Source organism: Dendrobates tinctorius, unplaced genomic scaffold (genome assembly GCF_039654945.1).
Source record: "Dendrobates tinctorius isolate UK_male_01 unplaced genomic scaffold, ASM3965494v1 ptg000144l, whole genome shotgun sequence".
Lineage (NCBI taxonomy): Eukaryota > Metazoa > Chordata > Amphibia > Anura > Dendrobatidae > Dendrobates > Dendrobates tinctorius.
In genome coordinates this window covers 1,278,165-1,303,965 of record NW_027361811.1, presented here as the reverse complement: position 1 = coordinate 1,303,965, position 25,801 = coordinate 1,278,165, and the positions used below count along the sequence as shown (strand labels likewise).

The following is a 25,801-nucleotide window of genomic DNA, read 5'->3' as shown; positions in this document are numbered from 1 at the left end:
ATCCTACAAAACACAAGCATTCTTTTGCATTTCCTTAAAAAAAAATCTAACTGAAATCATTGGCTTGGAGTTTGTATCTAAACAATTTGTTATGAAATAAGCAGTAATGTATCTGAGACAAGTGAGTAACCATTTAGAATAGAAAATGATATGAATGTTAATTTTTGATTTCTTCAGTGCCACACTTGTGCAAAGCTAATGTACATTATTGGAGATTATCCCCATTCAGTTCATTGGAACTGAATTGCAGTATCAGTCTTTCTAATCATGGACAATCCGTTTAAAACTTTGCCAGTATATAGACATAAAAAAATATATGCTTTACCTTAGCTAAATTTTCTAACAGGGTCATTTTTTTTCTTGTATACATATACCAGCCCAAAAGGTGAAAAGAACACTTTAAGGCTGTGTGCCCACATAAGCGTTTTTTTCGCGTTTTTTTAAGCGTTTTTACCAGCAAAAACGCTTAAAAATCGCTTAAAAGAAGCATCCAATTCATATTAATGCATTTTGCACTTTTTGTGCATATTGATGCGTTTTTTTTCACGAAAAAAAACGCATCGCGGTAAAAAACGCAGCATGCTCATTAATTTTGCGGAAAAGTCTGCATTTTTAGCTATTGTCTATGTGTCTGGGGACACGCGGAAAAAAACGCATCAAAAACGCGCGTGTTCTGGGAAGGAGTCCGGTTTTCATGCAGAAATTTTCTGCATACGTGGGCACATAGCCTAAGAGGGCCTAAGAATCTGTACCAAAAGCATGTGCTGGGAGCTTTCCTGAAGTATATGGGAATCAAGCACTGCAAACCCAGTTCAAATGTAGCCTTAGAATTTGTCATTCATTGCAAATTCATTGTCAAAATTACTGTTATTGTGTATAGTTATGCAAGTTGAAGATGAAATGATCTCTAAAAGGCCTAAAGTTAAAGAGGACTCATTTCCTTTGTATTTTAGGAAAAAAAATATTTTCATCTTTCACATTTAAAAAACTACAAACAGGGAAATGGTCCTATGCAAAAGTTTGGGCACCCTGAGTGGTTAGTACCTAATAGCACCCCCTTTTGCAAATACCACAGCTTGCAAATGCTTTTCGTAACCAGCCAAGAGTCTTTCAGTTCTTATTTGAGGGATTTTCATCCAGTCTTCCTATCCAGTCTTCCTTGGAAAATTCTTCCAGTTCTGTGAGATTCCTTGGTCGTTTTGCATGCACTGCTATTTTGAGGTCTAGCCACAGATTTTCAATGATTTTTAGATCAGAGGACTGTGAGGGCCATTGTAAAACCTTCAACTTGCGCCTTTTGAAGTAGTCTATTGTGGATTTTGACATGTGTTTAGGATCATTATCCATTTGTAGAAGCCATCCTCTTTTCAGCTTTTTTACAGATGGTATTATGTTGCATCAAGAATTTGTTGAAAAGTTATTAAATCCAGTCTTCTCTCGACCGGTGAAGTGTTCCACGTGCCATTGGCTGCACCACAAACCGAAAGCATGATTGATCCCCCCCATGCTTAATGGTTTGTGAGATGTTCTTTTACTGAAATTCTGTACCCTTTTTCTCCACTCATGCCTTTGATCATTGTGATCAAAGAGTTCTATTTTAACCTCATAGTTCCACAGGACGTGTTTCTAAAATGCATCAGACTTATTTAGATGTTCTTTTACACACTTCTGACACTGAATTTTATGTTGAGGATGCAGTAGAGGTTTTCTTCTGATGATTCTTCCATGAAGGCCATATTTGTGCAGGTGTCTCTGAACAATAGAACAATGTACCACAACTCCAGAGTCTGCTAAATCTTTCTGAATGTCTTTTGCAGTCAAGCGAGAATTCTGATTTGCCTATCTAGCAATCCTGTCAGCAAGTATCACTGAAATTTAGCTTGGTCTTCCAGACATTATCTTGACCTCCACTTTTCCTGTTAACAGACATTTCTTAATTTAATTACATTTCGAACTGAGGAAAGGGCAACTTGAAAACACTTTGCTATCTTCTTATAGCCTTCTGCTGCTTTGTGGACCTCCAGCATTTTCAGAGAGCTAGGCAGCTGCTTAGAAGAAGTTTTTTGGCATCAGGTTAGAGGAGGCTGGGTCTTTATAAAGCTGGGAAATTTGCATCACTTGGCCTTTCCTAACGATGATAGTGAACAAGCCATAATACTAACAGACTAACTAAGGTTTGAAACTTTGGTCAAAGTTATCTAAGCACACCCTTTCAAGGGTGCCAAAACTTTTGCATCTGCCCATTTTCCTTTTTGTAATTCTTAAAATGTAAAAAATTACAATATAATTTTTATTTTGCCTAAAATACAAAAGAAATTTGTCATCTTTAACTTTAGGCCTTTTAGAGATCATTTAATCTTCAAATTGCTTACTGTTCATAATAACAGTAATTTTGACCAGGGCTGCCCAAACTTTTACAGGCCACTGTATTTGCCTATCTTTTCTATATTGCTTGCAATAGAGGATAGTCTGCAGTAATTGCTCATGTTTGTCAGTTAATCTTTCCAGTGATTTGCACCTGGCAGATGCACATAACTGAACCCCAGACCAGTAGGATGAGACTGTTAATGTTAGTTCCTGTGTTTAGCAGCTGTGTGCCTACACTATCAGATAGACTGAAGTCACATTATGCCACATTGTCTTGTGCTTCACAGCAACTTCACTGTGCCGCAATTGGGAGTGAGAATGCAAAACGTTATTTTAAAGCTGTACAAGGATCAATGGAGCACAAAGGAGAATTATTTGGTGTTCACAACTTGTTGAAGCTTAGAACACAAGGGACCTGTCTGACAAGGGATATTTTAGAGGTAATTTTATTCTCTTTTTTGTAATGTTCTAACTGTTGTTTACTTGATATTTTTAGTAACTAGTGACAATAGTATATGTTGCTATGATCATCTTAGTTATTTTGTTGCGTTTTCACTTAAGGCCTCAGTACATATGAGACTTACGTCAGCTGAATCCGTCAATATTGGAGAGATCGGGCCACAGTCTAATGTGTACAGAGCCTGCTAACTCTCCACCGACATATGATCCTGGCATAGAGAAGAATCCAGGATACACACCTCCATGTAAATTTTAGTGCATCTCTCATGCTGTTTGTGACACTAGACACTTCTTACTGCCAAGCCGTGAGTCAGAATAGTCAAGAAGTCCAAGGTCAAAAGCCAGGAGGGTAGTCCTAAAAAGATTGAAGAGGCAAAAGCGTAGTCAGGTAATGTTCCGAGGTCAGAATACCAGGACGATAATGGATCAGAGCAGAAGGAGGTAAACAGGCGGATAGTCAAAACGAAGTCCAAGGTTAGGCAGCAACAGATCAAGCATACAGTACTCAAGGCACAGGGGCACAAACCTCACAAGCTGAATGTACGTCTGGCAGAGGTCTGGGAGAAACAGCTCACTTAAGTAGCATGGTAATTACCTGGGATAATGAACACTTGGAGACGACTGACGTCTTCCAGTCTCAAATTGGATAGTCGCGCTGTCAATCAAAGTACTGACAGCTTCAGCACGCCCCAGTACAAGACACGATGGCCGAGCTGTCAATCAAAGTACTGACAGCATCAGCACGCCTCTGTACCAGATTGGATGGCCGAGCTGTCAGTAACTGCATCCCAGACATACTGAGGGGTGGAACCTTGACACTGGTCATATGACAGGCATAAAATGTCCTCCAGTCATTTGCTGGGATGCATATTTGCTATAATTAATTAAATATTTTGGTGTAAATTGTAGTGATTTTATTGGGCCCCATCCCATTAAGCTCCACTTGCTTTCCAGAATGTTGCAAAAAAATGCTGTGACATTCAAAAGCCAAGTTTCTGTCATAAGAGGTTTAACCTCTTTCCGACCGCCCACAGTAGATAAACGTTGCCGCTTGCTGTGCTTTGTGCAGCGCCGACGTTTATCTACTGTCGGCAGTTTTGTGCCCCCCGGGATTCCCACATACCTTACAACGCGGGGATCCCGATGCACAATGCATGCTGGGACCCCCGACGTCATCGAGACCTGATTGGTTCAGGTCCTGATGACGTCAGCGTCACAGCAGCCAATGGGAGCGATCGCTGGGAAAGCTGCTTGTTTGGGTTTGCTCCCCCCGCACACTCATCCCACAGAAGCACCAGGCACTTTATTTTTCATATGCACTGGCATATTATGGAGCTTTGGTTTATTTGACCTTTTCTGCCTTCATTGTCTCTGCCATTTGTGGTCTGTATGTCTGCAACGACCTTATTAGAGGTGCAAGGGCATTAGTACTGCTGTCCCATATGGGCTTTTGATATTTTTCCATCTGTTCAACTTTTTTTTTTTTTTTTTGTTATATGCAGTCCATAGGAGTGTGTTCTCATTAACTACATCAGTGAGTACATAGATGCCAGTTCAGGGGTTTCATATGTGCTTAATATATTCATGGTGCTGTGAATAGTTCTCTTTCCAAACCAGTCAGGCATTTTGATTTTTCATGTTTAATGCCTTTTTTCATTTGTTTGTTTTAGAGACTGTTCCTCATTAGACACTTTATAGTGCTCATTCATACATTGTCTGTGGGGTCTGTTGATGTGGGAGGTTTATCATATCATTATTTCATGATTTGACTTACCACTTTTCCACATGTTTTTAAATGTTTTTATGGAGTCTGTGTTATTCCATGTCTGTGTTGGATGTATTCAATAAACTTCATACATTTTTTACTCATACATGTGGTGTTCCCTATTCATAGGCTGGTCACTTTGTTCTTTTTTCTGTCACATATTTTTGACTAGTCTCTGGTGAACCCCTCTTTCCAGTGGTGCCCTCCATTTTTGTTCACATTACGATCTCAATCATTGTAACGCGGCTTCTCCTCTGATCATCTGTCAGTGTTAGATCAGAGGAGAAGTCGCGTTATTATGTGCCAGGCAGCGATCTTCTCACACAGTAACGCTGCTTCACCTCTGATCATCTGTCATTGTGAGATCAGAGGAGAAGTCGCGTTATTATGTGCCAGGCAGCGATCTTGTCACATAGTAACGCTGCTTCACCTCTGATCATCTGTCAGTGTGAGATCAGAGGAGAAGTGGCGTTACTATGAGTCAGATCGCAGGGCAGCGATCTTGTCACAAAAATAAAAAAAAGTAAAGAAAAAAAAAAGCAGGTACACAGGTTAGGGTTAGGGCTGGGATTAAGGTTATGGGTGTGTTGATGTTAGGTTTGTGGTTAGGGTTATGGTTAGGGCTGAGATTAGGGTTAGGGGTGTGTTGGGGTTAGGGTTGGAATTAGAATTGGGGGTTTCCACTGTTTAGGTACATCAGGGGCTCTGTAAATGCAATATGACGCCCACAGACCATTCCATCAAAGTCTGCATTTCAGAACGTCACTACTTCCCTTCCGAGCCCCACCGTGTGCCCAAACAGTAGTTTTCTCCCACATATGGGGTACCAGCGTACTCAGGACAAATTGGACAACAACTCTTAGGGTCCAATTTCTCCTGTTACCCTTGTGAAAATAAAAATTGGGGGCTAAAAGATCATTTTTGTGGAAAAAAAAATGATTTTTTTATTTTCACGCCTCTACATTATAAACTTTACTGAAACAATTGGGGGTTCAAAGTGCTCACCACACATCTAGATAAGTTCCTTGGGGGGTCTAGTTTCCAAAATGGGGTCACTTGTGGGGGGTTTCCACTGTTTAGGTACATCAGGGGCTCTGCAAACGCGACATGACACCCGCAGACCATTCCATCAAAGTCTGCATTTCAGAACGTCACTACTTCCCTTCCGAGCCCCACCGTGTGCCCAAACAGTAGTTTTCTCCCACATATAGGGTACCAACGTACTCAGGACAAATTGGACAACAACTTTTGGGGTCCAATTTCTCCTGTTACCCTTAGGAAAATAAAAATTGGAGGCTGAAAGATCATTTTTGTGGAAAAAAAATGATTTTTTTTATTTTCACGGCTCTACATTATAAACTTTAGTGAAACACTTGGGGGTTCAAAGTGCTCACCACACATCTAGATAAGTTCTTTAAGGGGTCTAGTTTCCAAAATGGTGTCACTTGTTGGGGGTTTCCACTGTTTAGGCACATCAGGTGCTCTCCAAATGCGACATGGCATCCGATCGCAATTCCAGCCAATTCTGCATTGAAAAAGTCAAACGGCACTCCTTCCGTTCTGAGCTCTGCCGTGTGCTCAAACAGTGGTTTAGCCCCACATACCGGGTATTGGCGTATTCGGGAGAAATTGCACAAAAAATTTTGTGGTTCATTTTCTCTTTTTACACTTGTGAAAATAAAAAAAAATGGTTTTGAAGTAAAATGTTTGTGAAAAAAAGTTAAATGTTTATTTTTTCCTTCCATATTCCATTCATTCATGTGAAGCACCTGAAGGGTTAATAAACTTCTTGAATGTGGTTTTGAGTACATTGAGAGGTGCAGTTTTTAGAATGGTGTCACTTTTGGGTATTTTCTGTCATATTGACCCCTCAAACTCACTTCAAATGTGAGGTGGTCCCTAAAAAAAATGGTGTTGCAAATTTTGTTGTAAAAATGAGAAATCGCTGGTCAACTTTTAACCCTTATAACTTCCTAAAAAAAAAAAATATGTTTCCAAAATTGTGCAGATGTAAAGTAAACATGTGGAAATGTTATTTATTAACTATTTTGTGTGATATCACTCTCTGATTTAAGGGCATAAAAATTAAAAGTTTGAAAATTGCAACATTTTCGCCAAATTTTGATTTTTTTTAACAAATAAGCGCAGATCATATCTAAAAAAATTTACCGCCATCATGAAGTACAATATGTCATGAGAAAACAATGTCAGAATCAGTAGGATCCGTTGAAGCGTTCTAGAGTTATGACCTCATAAAGTGACACTGGTCAGAATTGAAAAAATTGGCCCGGTCACGAAGGCAAAAACAGGCTCGGGTGCGAAGGGGTTAATAAATTTCCTCATAGTCGACTGAAAAAATTGAGTAACATTTTTAATTTTCTTTCACTATCGTGAGGTTTGCCATATCTGACGATCACTTTTTCTCACAGGTGTCTTCGCTTTTCTGCAGACTGTTGAGCTCAAAAAGAACATTGGGAGATGATCTGAGCTCAGTAGTCTGCAGAATTGTGAGTGCAGCTGTGAAGCTAAATGAGCTGCAGTGTATGCTGTGATAAGGAAATATAGCTCATCTATTTTTATAGATTAGACAAATCGGTCTTGTGTAGATCCGCCTTTGATGGTTCCCTGTTCTTTAAATAAAACAGGTCCCTCACTTACACTTCATTGTCATGCCATTGATTGAAAATACCAGAATAATTTCACCTTCAAATTATCTGCTAATCCCAAAGGTTCACTTACTTTTGCTACTCACAGACGTCATAATGGATCATTTTCCTCATTTAAGAAAAATTATAAAATTAAATATTTTTGACTCAATTGTTTTATTTTGTTTTCTTTTTCTACTTTTATGAATTGTTATGTATTTTTATATGGAAATCTCTGAAGGGTTCATAAATTATTGAACATTACTGCACATTCCACTTTCCACGCATATAACAAAAGTCTACAAGGCTTAAACAGAGCCCCAAACTGTATATTGTAGACAATGTTTATAGCTAAACTTGCTTTTTAATCATGTTGTTTTCTTTATTAGGAAAATGGATACCATATTCTAAGACAATAAGATGCTTTAACAAGAAAAAAAAATATTGCTAAAAAAGTGTGCATCTAATAGTCCGAGGAAACGTCGTCCTTCCTCAGCACTGAGAGAACTTTGCAGTAGCATAGTCCTCTCTCCTTCACCCTGACACTGCACATCATTGAAGCTGTACGAATGATGCCAGTCCTGGCTACTTAAAGGACCTTTCATGCCATGTGATCAGAAAAAAAGCCAGTATATAATTTCAAAAGGGGGTAGTGTATTATGTGTGTTTTGATGATTTAGCTGAGGTGTGTGTAATGATGGTACTCAAGTGTTTGTGTTTAGGTGCGTGTGGTGATGCTGCTAAGGTGCGTGTTTGTTGATGCAGCTGAGTTGTGTGTGTAGATGCAACTGAGTTGTGTGTGTAGATGCTGCGAAGTTGTGTGTGTGTTGACGCTGCTGTGTTGCGTGTGTTTTGATGCTGCTGAGTTGTGTGTGTTGATGCTGTTGAGTTGTGTGTGTTGATGCTGCTGAGTTGTGTGTGTTGATGGTGCTGAGTTGTATGTATGTTGATGCTGCTGAATTTTGTGTGTGTATGTTGATGCTGCTGAGTTGTGTGTAGATGCAGCTGAATTGTGTGTGTACATGCTGCTAGGTTGTGTGTTGATGCTGCTGAGCTGTGTGTGTGTTGTTGCTGCTGAATTGTGTGTGTGTTGATGCTGCTGAATTGTGTGTGTTGATGCTGCTGAGTTGTGTGTGTTGATGCTGCTGAGTTGTGTGTGTTGATGCTGCTGAGCTGCATGTGTTGATGCTGCTGAGTTGTGTGTTGATGCTGCTGAGTTGTGTGTGTTTATGCTGCTGAATTGTGTGTGTTGATGCTCTGAGTTGTGTGTTGATGCTGCTGAGTTGCATTTGTTGATGCCGCTGAGTTGTGTATGTTGATGCCACTGAGTTGTGTGTGTTGATGCTGCTGAGTTGTGTGTGTTGATGCTGCTGAGTTGTGTGTTGATACTGCTGAGTTGTGTGTTGATGCTGCTGAGTTGTGTGTTGATGCTGCTGAGTTGTGTTTTGATGCTGCTGAGTTGTGTGTTGATGCTGCTGAGTTGCATTTGTTGATGCTGCTGAGTTGTGTATGTTGATGCTGCTGAGTTGTGTGTGTGTTGATGCTGCTGGGTTGTGTGTGTTGATGCTGCTGAGTTGTGTGTGTTGATGCTGTTGAGTTGTGTATGGTGATGCTGCTGAGTTGTGTGTGTTTATGCTGCTGAGTTGTGTGTGTTGATGCTGCTGAGTTGTGTGTTGATGCTGCTGAGTTGTGTGTTGATGCTGCTGAGTTGTGTGTTGATGCTGCTGAGTTGCATTTGTTGATGCTGCTGAGTTGTGTATGTTGATGCTGCTGAGTTGTGTGTTGATGCTGCTGAGTTGCATTTGTTGATGCTGCTGAGTTGTGTATGTTGATGCCGCTGAGTTGTGTGTTGATGCTGCTGAGTTGCATTTGTTGATGCTGCTGAGTTGTGTGTATTGATGCTGCTGAGTTGCATTTGTTGATGCGGCTGAGTTGTGCATGTTGATGCTACTGAGTTGTGTGTGTTGATGCTGCTGAGTTGTGTGTGTTGATGCTGCTGAGTTGTGTTTGTTGATGCTGCTGAGTTGTGTGTGTTGATGCTGCTGAGTTGCATGTGTTGATGCTGCTGAGTTTTGTATGTTAATACTGCTGAGTTGTGTGTGTTGATGCTGCTGAGTTGAGTGTGTTGATGCTGTTGGGTTGTGTGTGTTTGATGCTGCTGAATTGTGTGTGTTGATGCTGCTGAGTTGTGTGTGTTGATGCTGCTGGGTTGTATGTGTGTGTTGATGCTGCTGAGTTGTGGGTGTTGATGCTGCTGAGTTGCATGTTTTGATGCTGCTGAGTTGTGTGTGTTGATGCTGCTGAGTTGTGGTGTTTATGCTGCTGAATTGTGTGTGTTGATGCTCTGGGTTGTGTGTGTGTTGATGCTGCTGAGTTGTGTGTGTTGATGCTGCTGGGTTGTATGTGTGTGTTGATGCTGCTGAGTTGTGTGTTGATGCTGATGATTTGTGTGTGTTGATGCTGCTGAGTTGCAAGTGTTGATACTGCTGAGTTGTGTATGTTGATGCTGCTGAGTTGTGTGTTGATGCTGCTGAGTTGTGTGTGTTGATGTTGCTGAGTTGTGTGTGTTGATGCTGCTGAGTTGTGTGTGTTGGTGCTGCTGAGTTACATGTGTTGATGCTGCTGAGTTGTGTATGTTGATGCTGCTGAGTTGCATTTGTTGATGCTGCTCAGTTGTGTGTGTTGATGCTGCTGAGTAGTGGTGTTGATGCTGCTGAGTTGTGTGTGTTGATGCTGCTGAGTTGTGTGTGTTGATGCTGCTGAGTTACATGTGTTGATGCTGCTGAGTTGTGGGTGTTGATGTTGCTGAGTTGTGTGTGTTGATGCTGCTGAGTTGTGGTGTTGGTGCTGCTGAGTTACATGTGTTGATGCTGCTGAGTTGTGTATGTTGATGCTGCTGAGTTGCATTTGTTGATGCTGCTGAGTTGTGTGTGTTGATGCTGCTGAGTTGTGGTGTTGATGCTGCTGAGTTCTGTGTGTTGATGCTGCTGAGCTGCTGAGTTGTGTGTGTTGATGTTGCTGAGTTGTGTGTGTTGATGCTGCTGAGTTGTGTGTTGATGCTGCTGAGTTGTGTGTTGATGCTGCTGAGTTGTGTGTGTTGATGCTGCTGAGTTGCATGTGTTGATGCTGCTGAGTTTTGTATGTTAATGCTGCTGAGTTGTGTGTGTTGATGCTGCTGAGTTGTGTGTGTTGATGCTGCTGGGTTGTGTGTGTTTGATGCTGCTGAGTTGTGTGTGTGTTTGATGCTGCTGAGTTGTGTGTGTTGATGCTGCTGAGTTGTGTGTGTTGATGCTGCTGAGTTGTGTGTTGATGCTGCTGAGTTGTGTGTTGATGCTGCTGAGTTGTATGTGTTGATGCTGCTGAGTTGTATGTGTTGATGCTGCTGAGTTGTGTGTGTTGATGCTGCTGAGTTGTGTGTGTTGATGCTGCTGAGTTGTGTGTGTTGATGCTGCTGAGTTGTGTGTGTTGATGCTGCTGAGTTGTGGGTGTTGGTGCTGCTGAGTTACATGTGTTGATGCTGCTGAGTTGTGTGTTGATGCTGCCGAGTTGTGTGTTGATGCTGCCGAGTTGTGTGTGTTGATGCTGCCGAGTTGTGTGTGTTGATGCTGCTGAGTAGTGGTGTTGATGCTGCTGAGTTGTGTGTGTTGATGCTGCTGAGTTGTGTGTGTTGATGCTGCTGAGTTGCATTTGTTGATGTTGCTGAGTTGTGAATGTTGATTCCACTGAGTTGTGTGTGTTGATGCTGCTGAGTTGTGTGTTGATGCTGCTAAGTTGCATTTGTTGATGCTGCTGAGTTGTGTGTGTTGATGCTGCTGAGTTGTGTATGTTGATGCTGCTGAGTTGCGTGTGTTGATGCTGCTGAGTTGTGTGTGTTGATGCTGCTGAGTTGTGTGTGTTGATGCTGCTGAGTTGTGTGTGTTGATGCTGCTGAGTTGTGTGTGTTGATGCTGCTGAGTTGTGTGTGTTGATGCTGCCGAGTTGTGTGTGTTGATGTTGCTGAGTTGTGTGTGTTGATGCTGCTGAGTGGTGTGTGTTGATGCTTCTGCGTTGTGTGTGTATCAGAGCTGTATGTGGGAATACTCATGTAGCAGAGCTGTGTGTTCTACTGTGCATGCAGCAGTGTTATGTATATATGCTTTCGCTGCAAGGAATGTATAGAATTGCCTGATGTAAAGCTACTGTACAGTATAATACACATAATTATACACATGTTGCAGAGAAACACTAACAATAGATCTATTACCTCCCTATTCTACTCAAATGCATTAAAATTAGAGATATTACCCCCTACACTTTCTTACTCCACCAGGGAAGTTAAAATTAGTAGAAAATATGGTTATCCTTCTAGTAAATCAAGTAAATCTTTATCAAAATCAGGACATCCAGTTACCGTATTTGCCCCATGGACGTTGTTCTGGTAATACAGTGACAATTGACTTGTAATTCATATTTTTAAAAATTCACTGAACTTTGTGATTTTGATCAGTCTGATATTTATTTTGTGCGAATTGCTTAAAATAGCCAGTCACGTCACTCGGAGATTTAGATGGAAAGCCCAAAGTAAGTGCTCTGCGTAGAGAAGAGGAGAACTGTGATCCCAAACGTTATGTAGAATGTTCCCAATAAAAGCCTCTACTCAATCCACAAAAAAGCAAGTCCCCACTCAGATCTGTCATCTGTTAATGGAAATATAGGGGGCTTCCACGTTACTGGTGGCACAAAGGCTCTGGAAAAGGGAAATGGCTCCTCACCCGCCAAAAGAAATTCAGCAAATTCTCTACTCCCAAATAAACACCCCCCTCCCTTCTGAGCCCCAGTGTGCCTAAACCACATTTAGCACCCACATGTTTGGCATTTCTGTAATGATGAAACCCAACCTAATTTACAGGTGCGTGTCTACAGAAGAATGAGCTGGGTATAATGTACTGGTCACTACAGCGTACTGGTCACTACAACAGCAGTTTGCAATTTTCACTCAGCAACATCCACTGCTTCTTGTTTCTGGAAAACACCCATGGAGTCAAAATCATCAGTACACCTGTATATAAATTCACAAAGGGTTGTAATTTCCAAAATGTGGTCACTTGAGGGGGGATTATGCTTTTCTAGCACTTAGGGGCTCTTTATATGGAATCCGCAAACTAGGCTAGGAAAATCTACGCTCCAGGAGGCAAATAGCGCTCTGTCCTCCTGAGTCTCTCCATAAGGCAAAGTAGTACTGTACCGCCACATATGGGGTATTTCTACATTCAGCAGAAATTCTGGGACAAATTCTGGTGCCATTTTTACCCATTTCCCTGTTTGAAAATGTAAAACTTGGGGCTAACACACAGTCTTGGTGGTAAAAATGTAAATTATTTTTTCTCCACTGCCCAATGGTATATAAGTCTGTGACACGCCTGTGGTGTCAATATAATCACTGCACCACTGAGGTTCAATTGGTAAAATGGGGTCACTTATTTGGGATTCTGCTGTTCTGGCACCTCAGGGGCTCTGCCAATGTAACATGGCACCCTCAAACCAGTGCAGCAAAATCTTCATGGACATTATAGATGCGATCATGCACCAGTGCCTGCCTGCTGAATTTGTTTTTTTTTTCAAAACATATTATATTCAATATGTAAAATAGGGGGGAGGTCAATGAAGGTTCAGTGACCTGTCATAATCCCTTACAGATGAATCTGTAAGCAGAGCCCCACCCCCACAGATCGCACCAGAACACAAGCATATCATTAACTGAAAACTACAAATAAAGATTAAACAGCAACCACAAGACAGATTTCACCACCCAAGGTATCATTGTAAATGGTATAATGCCGCCAACCTGACACTGTGTGTAGGTTACTGTGCACAAGCCTGCTGAGAGGTTCCCTTTAGCGTCTATGGTAAACAGCTCAGCTCACTCAGCTGGTTCTGTAATCCCAACCACCTCTGGGCATTGCATATTTTCCCATGAATATTTTACATAGGTTACAAACTAGATACATTCTGTAGCTTTTATCGTAAGTAGAATATGTATGAAAGTTGGAGCAGGGACGGTAATAGAAAAAAAAATGAAAACAAACTGACTGCTTAGGCCTCTTTCACACATCCTTTTTTTCTTGTCAGTTAAAATCCGCCAAAATGGCGGAAAGCGGATCCGTTTGTAACTGATGTAAACGGATGCCACCGGACAGTTTTTTTTTGACGGATCCGTTGAATGCAGAATTTCAAAGGAACCGCAGTGAGAGAGAGAGATTTTTTTTTTCTGTCCGCCTGATTTCAGGGTTGAATTTCCTTCCTCCGGGTATGCGCTCTATAAAATTAGGATCCAGCAGCAAATAAAACGTTGCAAGGTCTGTCCAGGCATGTCGGCGGACGAAAAAAATTTGGCGGATCCGCAAAAAAAACGATCCAACGGATGGTCATCCGTCAAGATCCGCCAGTAATGCAACTCAATGGGGAAAAAAATGGAACCACAAAAAAAAATGGCAGATCCGTTTTTTTTAAAAAACTGGCGGATTTTGACTGATGGTCAAAAACGGAAACAGGCCTTAGGCTACCCCGCTACTCACCACCTACCATCCGGTCCTCCTCTTTTTTCCAATGTCATGTGCCACATCTCAGGCTTCTTCACTATAAACCAGGATTTGAGACCCCAGAACCCGGGCATGGCCGAAAGCCTTGGCGATGCATCTCGTGATGGCGGAAAGAGGAGGACCACAAATTGAGCAGTGGGTAAGCCAGAAAGGTAAGTATTATTGATTTAATATATATTTAAAAAAAAAAAAAGGAATACTCAACTTGTCTGGCACCGCCACATCTCCAGCCTCCTCACTATAGGCCTGGGTTTCCGGCCTTGTGTAGGCTGGAGCTTACTGCACGTCATAAGGTTGCAATGACGACGTGACCTTATGATGCAGTGAGCTCTGGCCTGGACATGACGAGAAGTCCTGGTCTGTAGTGAAGACACCAATAACGTGGGTGTAAAGGAGAGGACGGAACAGAGGCCAGAGAGACCGGGGATGACATAACTAGACGTCATATGTAGAGTTGAATGAATTTGTTCGAATTCGCTTCTGAATACGATCGGCAGCGAATATTGTTTTTGCAATATTCGTTGAACGTCATTTGTCAATGGGAGTAGTAATTACCTAATATGTTTGGAACCGATCATCATACATACATTCGGCACAACTAGGGCACCCATATGGCACCAACATGGCAAATTCAGATTTGGCAATCGAATCCGAACAACCTCGCTCAACTCTAGTCATGCGTCATTCTGTTGTTTGTAAGTCAGGGACTGCCTACATACCCTATAAAGGTTATGTATCACTGAGTATTTAATAGCTTTGAACCTAATTTCATTATTCTTCTCTTACATTCAGCGTGAGGGTCAAGTAGAAGCTGGAATCAGAAGTACCACTATGTATATAAGTCAGCAATCCAGTTCAGATGACCCTAGCACGGTAAGCTTATATAGAAACGTCTCTCTCTCAGCTATGTTATTTTGTCTCAGGATTTTTCTTTATTGAGACCACACACAAAAGCAATTAGCCCACAGAGATCAGGGATTTAGATGAGTAAAGCATTAAATCTTAGTTATACTCAGTTTGCGCAACTCCCTCTGCTTTACACAATTATTATTATTATGTGTTTCTTACATAGCGCTATTTTATTCCACAGTGCTTTACACACATTATCATCACTGTCCCCGATGGGGCTCACAATCTACATTCCCTATCAGTATGTCTTTGGAATGTGGGAAGAAACCGGAGAACCCGGAGGAAACCCACGCAAACACGGGGAGAACATACAAACTCCTTGCAGATGTTGTCTTTGGTGGGATTTGAACCCAGGACCCCAGCGCTGCAAGGCTGCCGTGCTAACCACTGAGCCACCGTGCTGCCCTGTCCTCGTGTCACAGCATGTTCAATCCTATTTACATTTTATTATTTTAAAACCAAACATGTAAGCAATATCTCATCAGATAACTAAACCTACTATCTATACAGATCATGAAATTGTAGCTCCTAGCACTGTGTACCTAGAAAAAGTGGATATCTAGGATTTGGGGAAAAAAAATGGCGCTTAGTTGCTAACAGAGGCAACTACTTGTCTTGTGTACCCAGCCCCAGTTATTGACCGCTCCTGCCAGAGATTCAGCTACTCCCTGTCAACAGAGCAGCAGTTTCTCTTCCTGTTAACATGGCGGAACTACTAGTGTTATGCTGATTGACAGCGAGATTCCCACAGTTAGGCAGTGGAGAGCCGGCTATCAATCAGCATGACACCAGTAGTTCTGCCCTATCAACAGGATGACAGACTGCTGCTCTGATGACAGGGAGTAGCTGAATGTCTGGCAGGAGAGGTCAGTGGCCAGCTCCAAGTAGAGCAGACAGGTAGTTGCCTCTGTTAGTAACTACATGCCTTTTTTTGCCTTTTTTTTTTTTTTTTAAGTGCTGGATATTCCCTTTAATAGCTAAGTAGACAACTTTGATTTTTACATATGTAAGGGGTTGCTTTTAGTTAATGAAATTGCATAAAGTATAAAACTGCAATCTTTATTCCTTCACTCATTTTCAAACCCTCTAATATGCAGTGTACAGTCTAGATTCAAGTTTTTCCCATTGTAGGAGTGTCTTTTCTAGTAATATAGGCTGTATGGGAGGTCTGTGAGTATCCAGAGTACACCTATCTTCACTTGCTTTCATATATCAGTACAGCTCCAAAACTGTTCTTATTTCCTCTCCATGTCCTTTCCTCCTTGTCTGTTTTCTCTTCCCTCCCTGAGATACTTTCTTCCCTTTCCACTGAAGACCTGTATTCAACCCATCTTCCTGCTGTCTCTAACGCTGAGAATATGGAGATTGGAGCAGAGAGTCCTCAGAATAGGGAGCATGGCTCTGACGGATTTATTACATTTTTATTCACTTAGCCACAGTATAAAGGATTTATACAGCCCTGGCAAAAATTAAGAGACCACTGCAAAATTTTCAGTTTGTCTGATTTTTCTCTTTATAGGTATATTTTTGAGTAAAATGTAAATTGCTTGTTATTCTATAAACTACTGACAACATGTCTTCGAATTTCCAAACACTATATTTTGTGTTTATTTTCAGAAAATGAGAAATGGTCAAAATAACAAAAAAATGCAGTGCTTACAGACCTGAAATAATGCTAAGAAAACAAGTTCATAATCATTTAGAAACAACAATACTAATGTTTTAACTTATAACTCAGGAAGAGTTCAGAAATCAATATTTTGTGGAATAACCATGATTTTTAATTAAAGCTTTCATGCACCTTGGCATGCTTTCCACCAGTCTTTCACACTGCTTTTAGGTGACCTTATGCCACTACTGGTACAAAAATGTAAGCAGTTCTTCCTCTTGATTACATTCCAGAGGTTTTCAATGGGGTTCAGGTCTGGAGATTAGGCTGGCCATGACAGGGATTTCATGTGGTGGTCCTTCATCCACACATTGATTGACCTAGCTGTGTGACATGGCACATTGTACTGCTGGAAAAACCTGTCCTCAGAGTTGGGGAACATTGCCTGAGGAGAAGGAATCAACTGTTTTTCCAGGATATCCTTGAATGCGGCTTGATTCATATATCCTTCGCAAAGATTAACCTACCCAATTCCAGCCTTGCTGAAGCATCCCCAGATCATCACCAATCCTCCACCAAATGTCACAGTGGGTGCAAGACACTGTGCCTTGTATGCCTCTCCAGGTCTCCGTCTAACCATTAGACGACCAGGTGTTGAGCAAAGCTGAAAATTTAGACTCATCAGAGAAGATTAGCTTACTCCATCCCTCTGGTCCAATCCTTATGGTCTTTGGCAAACTTCAACCTGGCTCTCCTTTGCTTCTCATTGATGAATGGATTTTTTCTAGCTTTACATGACATGAGCCCTGCCTCTAGGAGCTTGTTACGAACTGTTCTTGCCATGCACTTCACCCCAGCTGCCATTTGCCATTCCTTTTGTAGGTCACTTGATGTCATCCTGCGGTTGCTGAGTGACATTCGAATAAGATGACTGTCATCCTGGTCAGTGGAGAGTCATTTTCGCCCTCTGCCGGCCTGTAGCTCCCAATGTCTGCTGCTTGACCTTATTGTAATGGACTGCCGTCTTAGAAATTTTAAGTATGGAGGCAACATGACGCTCATTGTATCCCTCTGCTAGTAAAGCCTGAATTGAGCCCTTCTTTTCCTCACTCAAGACTTTTCCTTTCAACTCCTTTGGCATGGTTAAAAGTTTTCTTCATTCCTATTACTTTTGGGATATTACTAGCACTTGTTTTGCCATCCAGCTTGCGCTATTGCAAGAGGATTGTGAACACCACAGCAGAGTTTTTTATACTTTCCTTCGTTAAGTAAGATTTGGTTCAGGTGATCACCTAATCAGAAGCACATTAAGTAGAATGAGGTGTACTCTGCTTGGAATTCAACTGACACTAGAATGGAATGGCTGTCAGACATGTAGAGAAGCTGTTTTTTATCAAACTGTGCAGTGGTCTCTTAATTTTTGCCAGAGCTGTAGACATTGCAACCGCAAGACAGTAGACATTTTTAAAAGGAAAACAATTTACCAAGTTGCCTAACTTCGCTTTTAGGAAGCAAATTAATAATAAAAAAAGCATAGTTACTGTTTGTGTGACTTATGCTTCAACAAATTCATTCATAAAAATATGAAGATGTTTTCTAAGTTTTAATAGAATCCTAATGCTTTTGGATTATTATTATTAGCTCTCTTAAATATGTCAATCTGCATGTTTGGTTCTGTGCTCTATTCACAGCATCTCTCTCATTTTACCGCCCGCTGATCATTACGATGTGTCTGTGCCACAAGCTAAATACACACACTTACTAGAAATCAAAACAGATGACAATATTGCCTTCCACAAATGTAATTTTCTGCCCGATTTGCAGATGTGTGAGAGGATATTTTGTCTAGCTTTGATGTTCAGACAGATCACGTTGTACCACCTCACCCAAGTGAGTCACTGGCATAGGATAAATATCGTAAGTCACAACCTCATGGTCATGCGGATGTAGAACAAAGTGAAAATTATGTGTTTGGCATCTTCTGAGGAACATAATGATGGATTTATTTTCTTAGATTTCTTAGTTCCTAGGTATATAAACTTCTGTGTCCAATATCATAATATGGCTTTAAATGGATTGTCCGTTTTGTATTTTCTCCTTCGTCTCATTGGAGGACACAGAGACTGTGGGTGTGTGCTACTGCCGTCTGGAGGCCGACACTAAGTATACAAAAAAACAAGTTAGCTCCTCCTTCGCCGCATACACCCTCGCCCCGTTAGCGGGCGGAAACCAGTTTTTGCTTAGTGTCTGATGGAGGCACACGCAGTCTGGGTCTCTCCAGACTATTTTTTTTTTCTTTTTAACATTTTCTTACTATGAAGAGGAGACAGGGGCGATGTACCCTATTGAAAGGGTCCGATCTCCCCCAAACATCAACGGGCGAGCACGTGCGAGTATCCCTCCGCGTATCCTTTCCCGCACCGAGGGACATCTCTGGGACTTTTCCCCAGACATCTATTTTTTCTTTTTTATTTTTAAGAAGATATGACAGGGGCAACGCATCCTATTGAAAGGATCCGATTTACCCAAACCATCAACGGGCGACCACGTGCGAGTGTCCCTCCACGTTCTCTCTCCCGCGACGTGGGACAATAGGCCAGACTTAGCCCTGTCCACCCCTAGGTAGCGAAACCATGGGCTTGCACAGAGGCACAAGACTAGTCTGTGCGGCCCCACGGCTACACCAACGCCAGGTAGCGGTACTGCGTGGTGGCGGACGGTCCCTCTCCTCACCCAGCCAAGGCGGACGGAGCTAGGGTGCCTGCACCGTCCGAAGATATGGGTTACCTCAGGGTAAGCAGGGCTCCTGGGCAGCGGGAGGTTTCCAGGCCAGGGCTGCGGCGTACTCTCCAGGGGCTGGAGCGGCTCCCCTCTCCTGCCTGCAGACAGAGCAGGAGGGCTTCCTCGGCGTGACAGGGGCAGCGGCGTGTTCCCCTTCTCCCTTGCCACGGCCCTCTGCAGTGGCCGGGCTGGGGAAGGAGCGCGCATGGCTGAGTAGGCGCCATTTTAGAGCGCCAGTTCCGGGGCGAGGTAGGCCGCGGGGAAGAGGGCTCAAATTTAGCCCGCGGCTTCGGCCTAGGCTGCGGGGAAGGCCCACCCCCCGGTGCGGCGGGTGGGCAGGGCCGAAATTTAGCCCGCGGCGTCGGCCTAGGACGCAGGGGGAAGGCCCGCCCCCCAGCATGACGTCAGATCCGGCGCCCGCCCCCCGACGCGACGTCAGATCCAGCGCCACCCCCGGATACTGGGCGGGTGCTGGATAAAATGGAGGCCCCGGCGTCAGAATGGGGTAGGCCTCGGTCAGGAAGCATCGCAGCCTACCCAGGGAGACCAGCAGCTGGGAGCGAGCAGCGGCAGCAGCAGCAGCACAGGAGCACGGGGAGACAGCAGGAGCTCGGGTAAGTGCGACCCCGTTTTGGCCACACTAGGGCAGGTTGTCCTCCTTCTCCTCATACCCCTGGATGCCATAAAAAAAAAAAAAAATTATTGAAAAAGTTTTTTTTCTGGCCGTTTGTTCCGCAGTATGTCTGGAAAAGGGAAGAAACACACCTTCCTTTATACCGCATGCATTTCCTGTGGGGCTGTGTTCACGCGAGCGCAGACTATTAAGATATGTGAGGCCTGTAGTTCCGAACGCGCCCAGGAGCCCTCCCTGCCAATGGAGCCCAGGGGGTCAGAGCCCCCGGAATGGGCGTTATCACTGTCTCGGTCTATGGCTTCACTTACGAAGGCGATCGAGACCCTTCAGGCCCCGGATAGGGGTAGAGACAACGGCTCTCCGGTTTGGGAAGGTTCATCCACCTCACATGAGCCGCCGGCCTGCAGGGGCCGTACCCTCTCTAAGGAGACGTACAGGGAAAGAACCCATATGGCGTCTCCGGGCCCCTCCGGTGCTTCGGCATCTGTGAGTGTGGCGTCGCGCTCTCCATCACCATTGTCTGAGAGCGAGCAGAGTTCGGATGAGGACAGGCAGGAAGCCTTGGATCCGGATATTCCCGGGTGTCGGGAGACAGTAGACAGTCTCATTGAGGCCGTCAATCAGACTCTTGGTATTGAGGAGGACGTCTCCCTGACCTCAGGGCATAAAATATCTTTTAAGAAGGCCAGGCGCCCACATAGGGTGTTTAGCACTCATCCAGAATTCGAGGACACGGTGCAGCGGCACAGGGAACGCCCAGACAAGCGTTTTTCAGGGCAGAAAACGCTAGAGACAAGGTACCCGTTTGCACCAGAGTTCTGTAAAGAGTGGGCTGAATCTCCGATTGTGGATCCCCCAGTGTCACGCCTGGCTTCAAGATCGTTGTTGTCGGTGCCTAGTGGTTCTTCCATTAAGGACCCCACGGATCGGCTCATAGAGGGTCTAGCCCGCTCGGTGTATGAGGCATCGGGGTCAGTGCTTTTGCCTTCGTTCGCAACAACATGGGTGGCCAAGGCCATGATGTTGTGGTCGGAGTCTTTGACCAAAGTCCTGCAGGACAGAGACTTGCCGGTAGAGGTGTCTGAGATAGCAAATCAGATCTCGATGGCAGGAGACTATCTAATTAATGCATCCTTGGATGCGGCTAATTGCGCGGCGCTAGCCGCAGCAAACACTATCGCCATTAGGAGGGCCTTGTGGCTAAGGCTATGGCGTGCCGATTCGATTTCTAAAAAGTCGTTAACATCTCTGCCTTATCAGGGTAATCGGCTTTTTGGAGAGAAGCTAGACAAGCTTATTTCAGATGCCACAGGGGGAAAGAGTAGCTTTCTCCCACAGCAGAAGAGCAGACTGCCCTTTCGTCAACCACAGGCACGCTTTCGAGCATTTCGCGCCCCAGGATGGGCATCAGCGGCCGGTTCTACTGCCCCGGCTTGTCACAACCAAAACAGAGAGCGCCAGGTTACGTATAGAGCCAACCCGCTGGGAAGGATGCGGGGCCGTCCACCCAGGTCAAGGGGAGCTAGGTCCCAAAGGCCCTCTACAAAATGACTTGAGGCATCAGGTACCCGAGGACAGCAGAGTAGGCGGTCGTCTGCTCAGGTTCCGCCACGTCTGGGTCAAGGTGGCACACGGCGCATGGGTGGCGGAATTGGCGTCATTCGGGTACAAAATAGAGTTTATCGGACACCCTCCAAGGAGATTTTTTCAATCCCGTCTTCCCAAATTGCAATCCCGGGCAGAGGCATTGCTAGGGGCCATCGGGATTCTTCTGTACAACAGGGTCATTATCCCGGTACCAGAGGGCGAAGAGGCCCAGGGATTTTATTCCAACCTGTTCGCAGTCCCCAAGAAGGACGGAACAGTAAGACCGGTTTTGGACCTAAAGCTCCTAAACAGGTTCATCAAGGTCAGGCACTTTCGGATGGAATCCCTCCGGTCAGTGATATCGGCCATGGAGCAGGGAGAGTATTTGGCCTCAATCGATGTTCAGGATGCCTACCTGCACATCCCTATTTTTCCTCCGCATCAGAAGTTCCTTCGTTTTGCGATAAATGGCCGGCATTTCCAGTTTGTGGCTCTGCCGTTCGGGTTGGCTACGGCACCCAGGGTTTTCACGAAGGTGATGGCGGTCGTTATGTCCATTCTTCATTCTCGGGGCATAGTAGTGCTGCCATACTTGGACGACCTGTTAGTGAAAGGACCGTCTTTTCAGGCATGCGTGGAGAATGTCGGCATCACGCTGGATACCCTATCCCGCCTGGGATGGTTAGTCAATGGGAAGAAGTCATGTCTTACCCCGGCTCAGAGGATTCCATTCCTAGGGATGATTTTCGACACTTCCCAAGGGTTGGTAATTCTCCCTCAAAACAAGGCCCAGGCGCTCCGGCGGGGGGTTCGGAGTCTTCAGCGGCTAGGCCCTCACACGATTCGATTTGGGATGAGGGTGCTAGGGAGGATGGTAGCAGCAATAGAAGCAATCCCGTTTGCGCAGTTTCATCTTCGCCCCCTGCAGCATGCTCTTTTAGCAGCATGGGACAGGAGTCCTTTCTCCCTGGATCATCAGTGCAGGTTGTCCCTTCAGGTCCGGCGGGCACTGCAATGGTGGACGCGCGACTCCTCTCTCCTTCAGGGGAAACCCTTTCCTCCAGATCAATGGCTGGTGGTTACAACCGACGCGAGTCTTATCGGTTGGGGAGCAATGTTTCGTCATCACACAGCTCAGGGGCAGTGGTCTCCCCAGGAGGCCCTTCTGCCAATCAACTTGTTGGAGATTCGAGCAGTGCGGTTGGCGTTGCAGCATTTTCAGCACTGGCTAGTGGGTCGCCCAGTCCGGGTCCAGTCAGACAACGCCACGGCAGTGGCATATGTGAATCACCAGGGAGGCACGCGCAGCAGGGCAGCCATGCGCGAGATAGAACACGTACTCCGTTGGGCCGAGAGGCACCACTCAGTAATTTCAGCGGTCCATATACCAGGCGTGGAAAATTGGGCAGCAGATTTCCTGAATTGGCAGGGGGTCGTAGCCGGAGAATGGTCCCTGCACCCCAAGGTTTTCCAGCAGATTTGCCAACGGTGGGGAACTCCGGACGTGGATCTGATGGCTTCCAGAGAGAACGCCAAGGTAGACAGGTTTGTTGCCTGGTCTCAGGACCCGCGAGCGATTGCAGCGGATCCGTTGGTTCTTCCATGGAGCCAGTTACGGCTCCCGTACCTGTTTCCCCCTCTGCCTCTTCTCCCGAGGGTAATCAGGAAGATCAAGAGGGAGAGGGTTCCGGCAATTCTGCTGGCCCCAGACTGGCCCCGTCGAGCCTGGTACGCGTATCTGGTACAGCTCCTCGCAGACGTGCCATGGCGGCTACCGGAACGGCCAGACTTACTGTCCCAGGGGCCGATCTACCACCCGAACTTAGGGGCCCTGTGTTTGACGGCATGGCCGTTGAGTCCTGGGTCCTGACCCAGGCGGGGTTTGGGCGTGAGGTGGTAGCCACGATGATTAACGCCAGGAAGCCGGCCTCGGCGAGGATCTATCATGGTACTTGGAAGGTTTTCTTTCTCTGGTGTCGAGAGCACGGGGTTGCGCCTTTGTCCTTCTCGGTTCCCAACATTCTGGCCTTTCTGCAGTCAGGCCTGGATGCAGGGTTGGCTCCGAGTTCCCTGAGGAGACAGATCTCGGCCTTGTCTGTTCTGTTCCAGCGAAAGATCGCTAGCATTATGCAGGTCAAAACTTTAATTCAGGGAGTCTCGCATCTAGTGCCCCCCTTTAGAGCTTCCTTAGACGCCTGGGACCTTAATCTGGTGCTGGGGGCCCTGCAGGAAGCTCCTTTTGAGCCATTGCAGGAGGTCGGATTGCCATACCTTACCAGGAAGGTCGTGTTTTTGGTAGCAATAACCTCTATTAGGCGGGTCTCGGAGCTGGCAGCCCTATCCTGTAGAGCACCGTTTCTGACCTTTTTTAAGGATAAGGTAGTCTTGAGACCACCTCCGCCGTTCCTGCCGAAGGTGGTGTCCTCGTTCCATATTAATGAGGACATCGTTTTGCCTTCATTTTGTCCAGCTCCAGTACACAGAGTTGAGAAGGCGCTGCACACGCTGGACCTGGTGAGGGCCCTCAGGAGGTATGTGTCGAGGACAGCGCCTTTTCGCCAGACAGATTCATTGTTTGTGATCCCTGAAGGGCGCAGGAAGGGGCTCGCAGCCTCACGGTCGACCATAGCCAGATAGATTCGCCTTACTATTCAAGAGGCTTACCGTATTAAAGGCACGCCGGTTCCACCTGGAATAAAGGCGCACTCGACTCGGGCAGTGGGCGCCTCTTGGGCGCTTCGGCATCAGGCTTCGGCAGAGCAGGTATGCAAGGCGGCAACGTGGTCAAGCCTGCACACGTTCTCTAAACATTACAACGTACATACGCAGGCTTCATCGGATGCGAGCCTGGGTAGGAAGATTCTCCAGGCAGCAGTGGCACACCTTTGAACAGGTAGGCATGCGGTGTAGATTGATGAGTTGCTCCCACCCAGGGACTGCTTTGGGACGTCCCACAGTCTCTGTGTCCCCCAATGAGATGAAGGAGAAACAGGGATTTTTGTGAGTACTCACCGTAAAATCCTTTTCTCCGAGACGCTCATTGGGGGACACAGCACCCACCCTGATAGCCAGTTGGCTTTTGTTTATTTTTGATGGGTATAAACCCTTATTTTGTAGGGTGGTCCTTTTTTTTTCAGACATATAATTTTCTGCGGTAGAGCTAAATTGCTGTCAGCTTTTCCGACGGCTTTGGCACTAAACTGGTTTCCGCCCGCTGTCGGGGCGAGGGTGTATGCGGCGGAGGAGGAGCTAACTTGTTTTTTTGTATACTTAGTGTCGGCCTCCAGACGGCAGTAGCACACACCCACAGTCTCTGTGTTCCCCAATGAGCATCTCGGAGAAAAGGATTTTACGGTGAGTACTCACAAAAATCCCTGTTTTTTTAAAAATGGCAACAGGCAGGTAACTATCAAACTACCCCCATTGGCGTCCCTGTCACTATAGCGCTGCCTTTCTGCATCTCCTCATTTGTTACAGACTTCCCGTCTGCAACACATGTGATCACTAGCAACAGTCATTTGTTTTTAGAGGTCATGCTGAGGTACATGGTAAAGTGCCCGTTACATTTAGTATTGCACCAGCGATCCCGACGACGATATGACCCGGTCAGGATCGCTGGTGCATCGCTAAATGGTCGCTAGTGAGCAGCGACGCAGCAGCGGTCATTACTTACCTGTCAGACGCAGCGATGATGACATCCTCCGCCCACGTCCACGCGTCGCTCGTCGGCGCCAGCAAGAAGCCGCCGACGAGAAACGGCCCAGGACGTTTTCGCGCGATCAGCGATAGCCAGCGGGGGGAGCCGGTCGGATGTAAGTATCACATGTAGCGATATCGCTAGCAATATCGCTGCTGCGTCACAAAATCGGTGACGCTTTAGTGATATTGCTAGCGATATCGGTATGTGTAAAGCCCCCTTAAAGACCGGTAAGACCAGTGTTTGTCTGCAGAGGTCACATGTTGTAAATGCGACACCACCGCTAATGCACTGTATACATGGAAGTCCTGTCAACCCCTAGTTCTACAGTGAAGGAAATAATTATTTGATCCCTTGCTGATTTTGTAAGTTTGCTCACTGACAAAGCCATGAACAGTCTATAATTTTAAGGGTAGGTTTATTTTTGCATATCAAAAATAAAAATTCAGTCACAATCAAAAAAATTAATAATAAAATCAGTCAGACTCTAACCTCTACAACATGGGCAAGACCAAAGAGCTTTCTAAGGATGTCAGGGACAAAATCATAGACCTGCACAAAGCTGGAAAGGGCTACAAAACCATAAGTAAGATAGCATATCAAAAATAAAATCCAGAAAATCACATTGTATAAATTATATAAATTATTATGGAGGGAGTTGAAGCTCCAAGATGCCAAGTGACAGCCTCAAAATCTTAATGATTTAGAGATCATCTGCAAACCTCATCATCAACTACAAAAAGTCTGACTGCTGTGCTTGCCAACAAGGG

At 45.0% G+C, this 25,801-nt stretch overlaps 1 protein-coding gene across 4 annotated transcripts in view; it reads left to right on the top strand.

Annotated features, from left to right (window-relative positions):
* ERCC6L2 (ERCC excision repair 6 like 2) overlaps nt 1-25,801 on the top strand; it is a 243,374-nt gene that overhangs the window by 136,989 nt on the left and 80,584 nt on the right. For 3 of the 4 annotated variants that reach the window (XM_073545954.1, XM_073545955.1, XM_073545956.1), the window contains 2 exons: nt 2,655-2,807; nt 14,607-14,687. In XM_073545954.1, the coding sequence (XP_073402055.1) occupies nt 2,655-2,807; nt 14,607-14,687 (234 nt within the window). Of the gene's footprint in view, nt 1-2,654; nt 2,808-14,606; nt 14,688-14,904; nt 15,367-25,801 lie in introns of those variants that run through there. The other variant, XM_073545957.1, reaches the window with a different exon arrangement.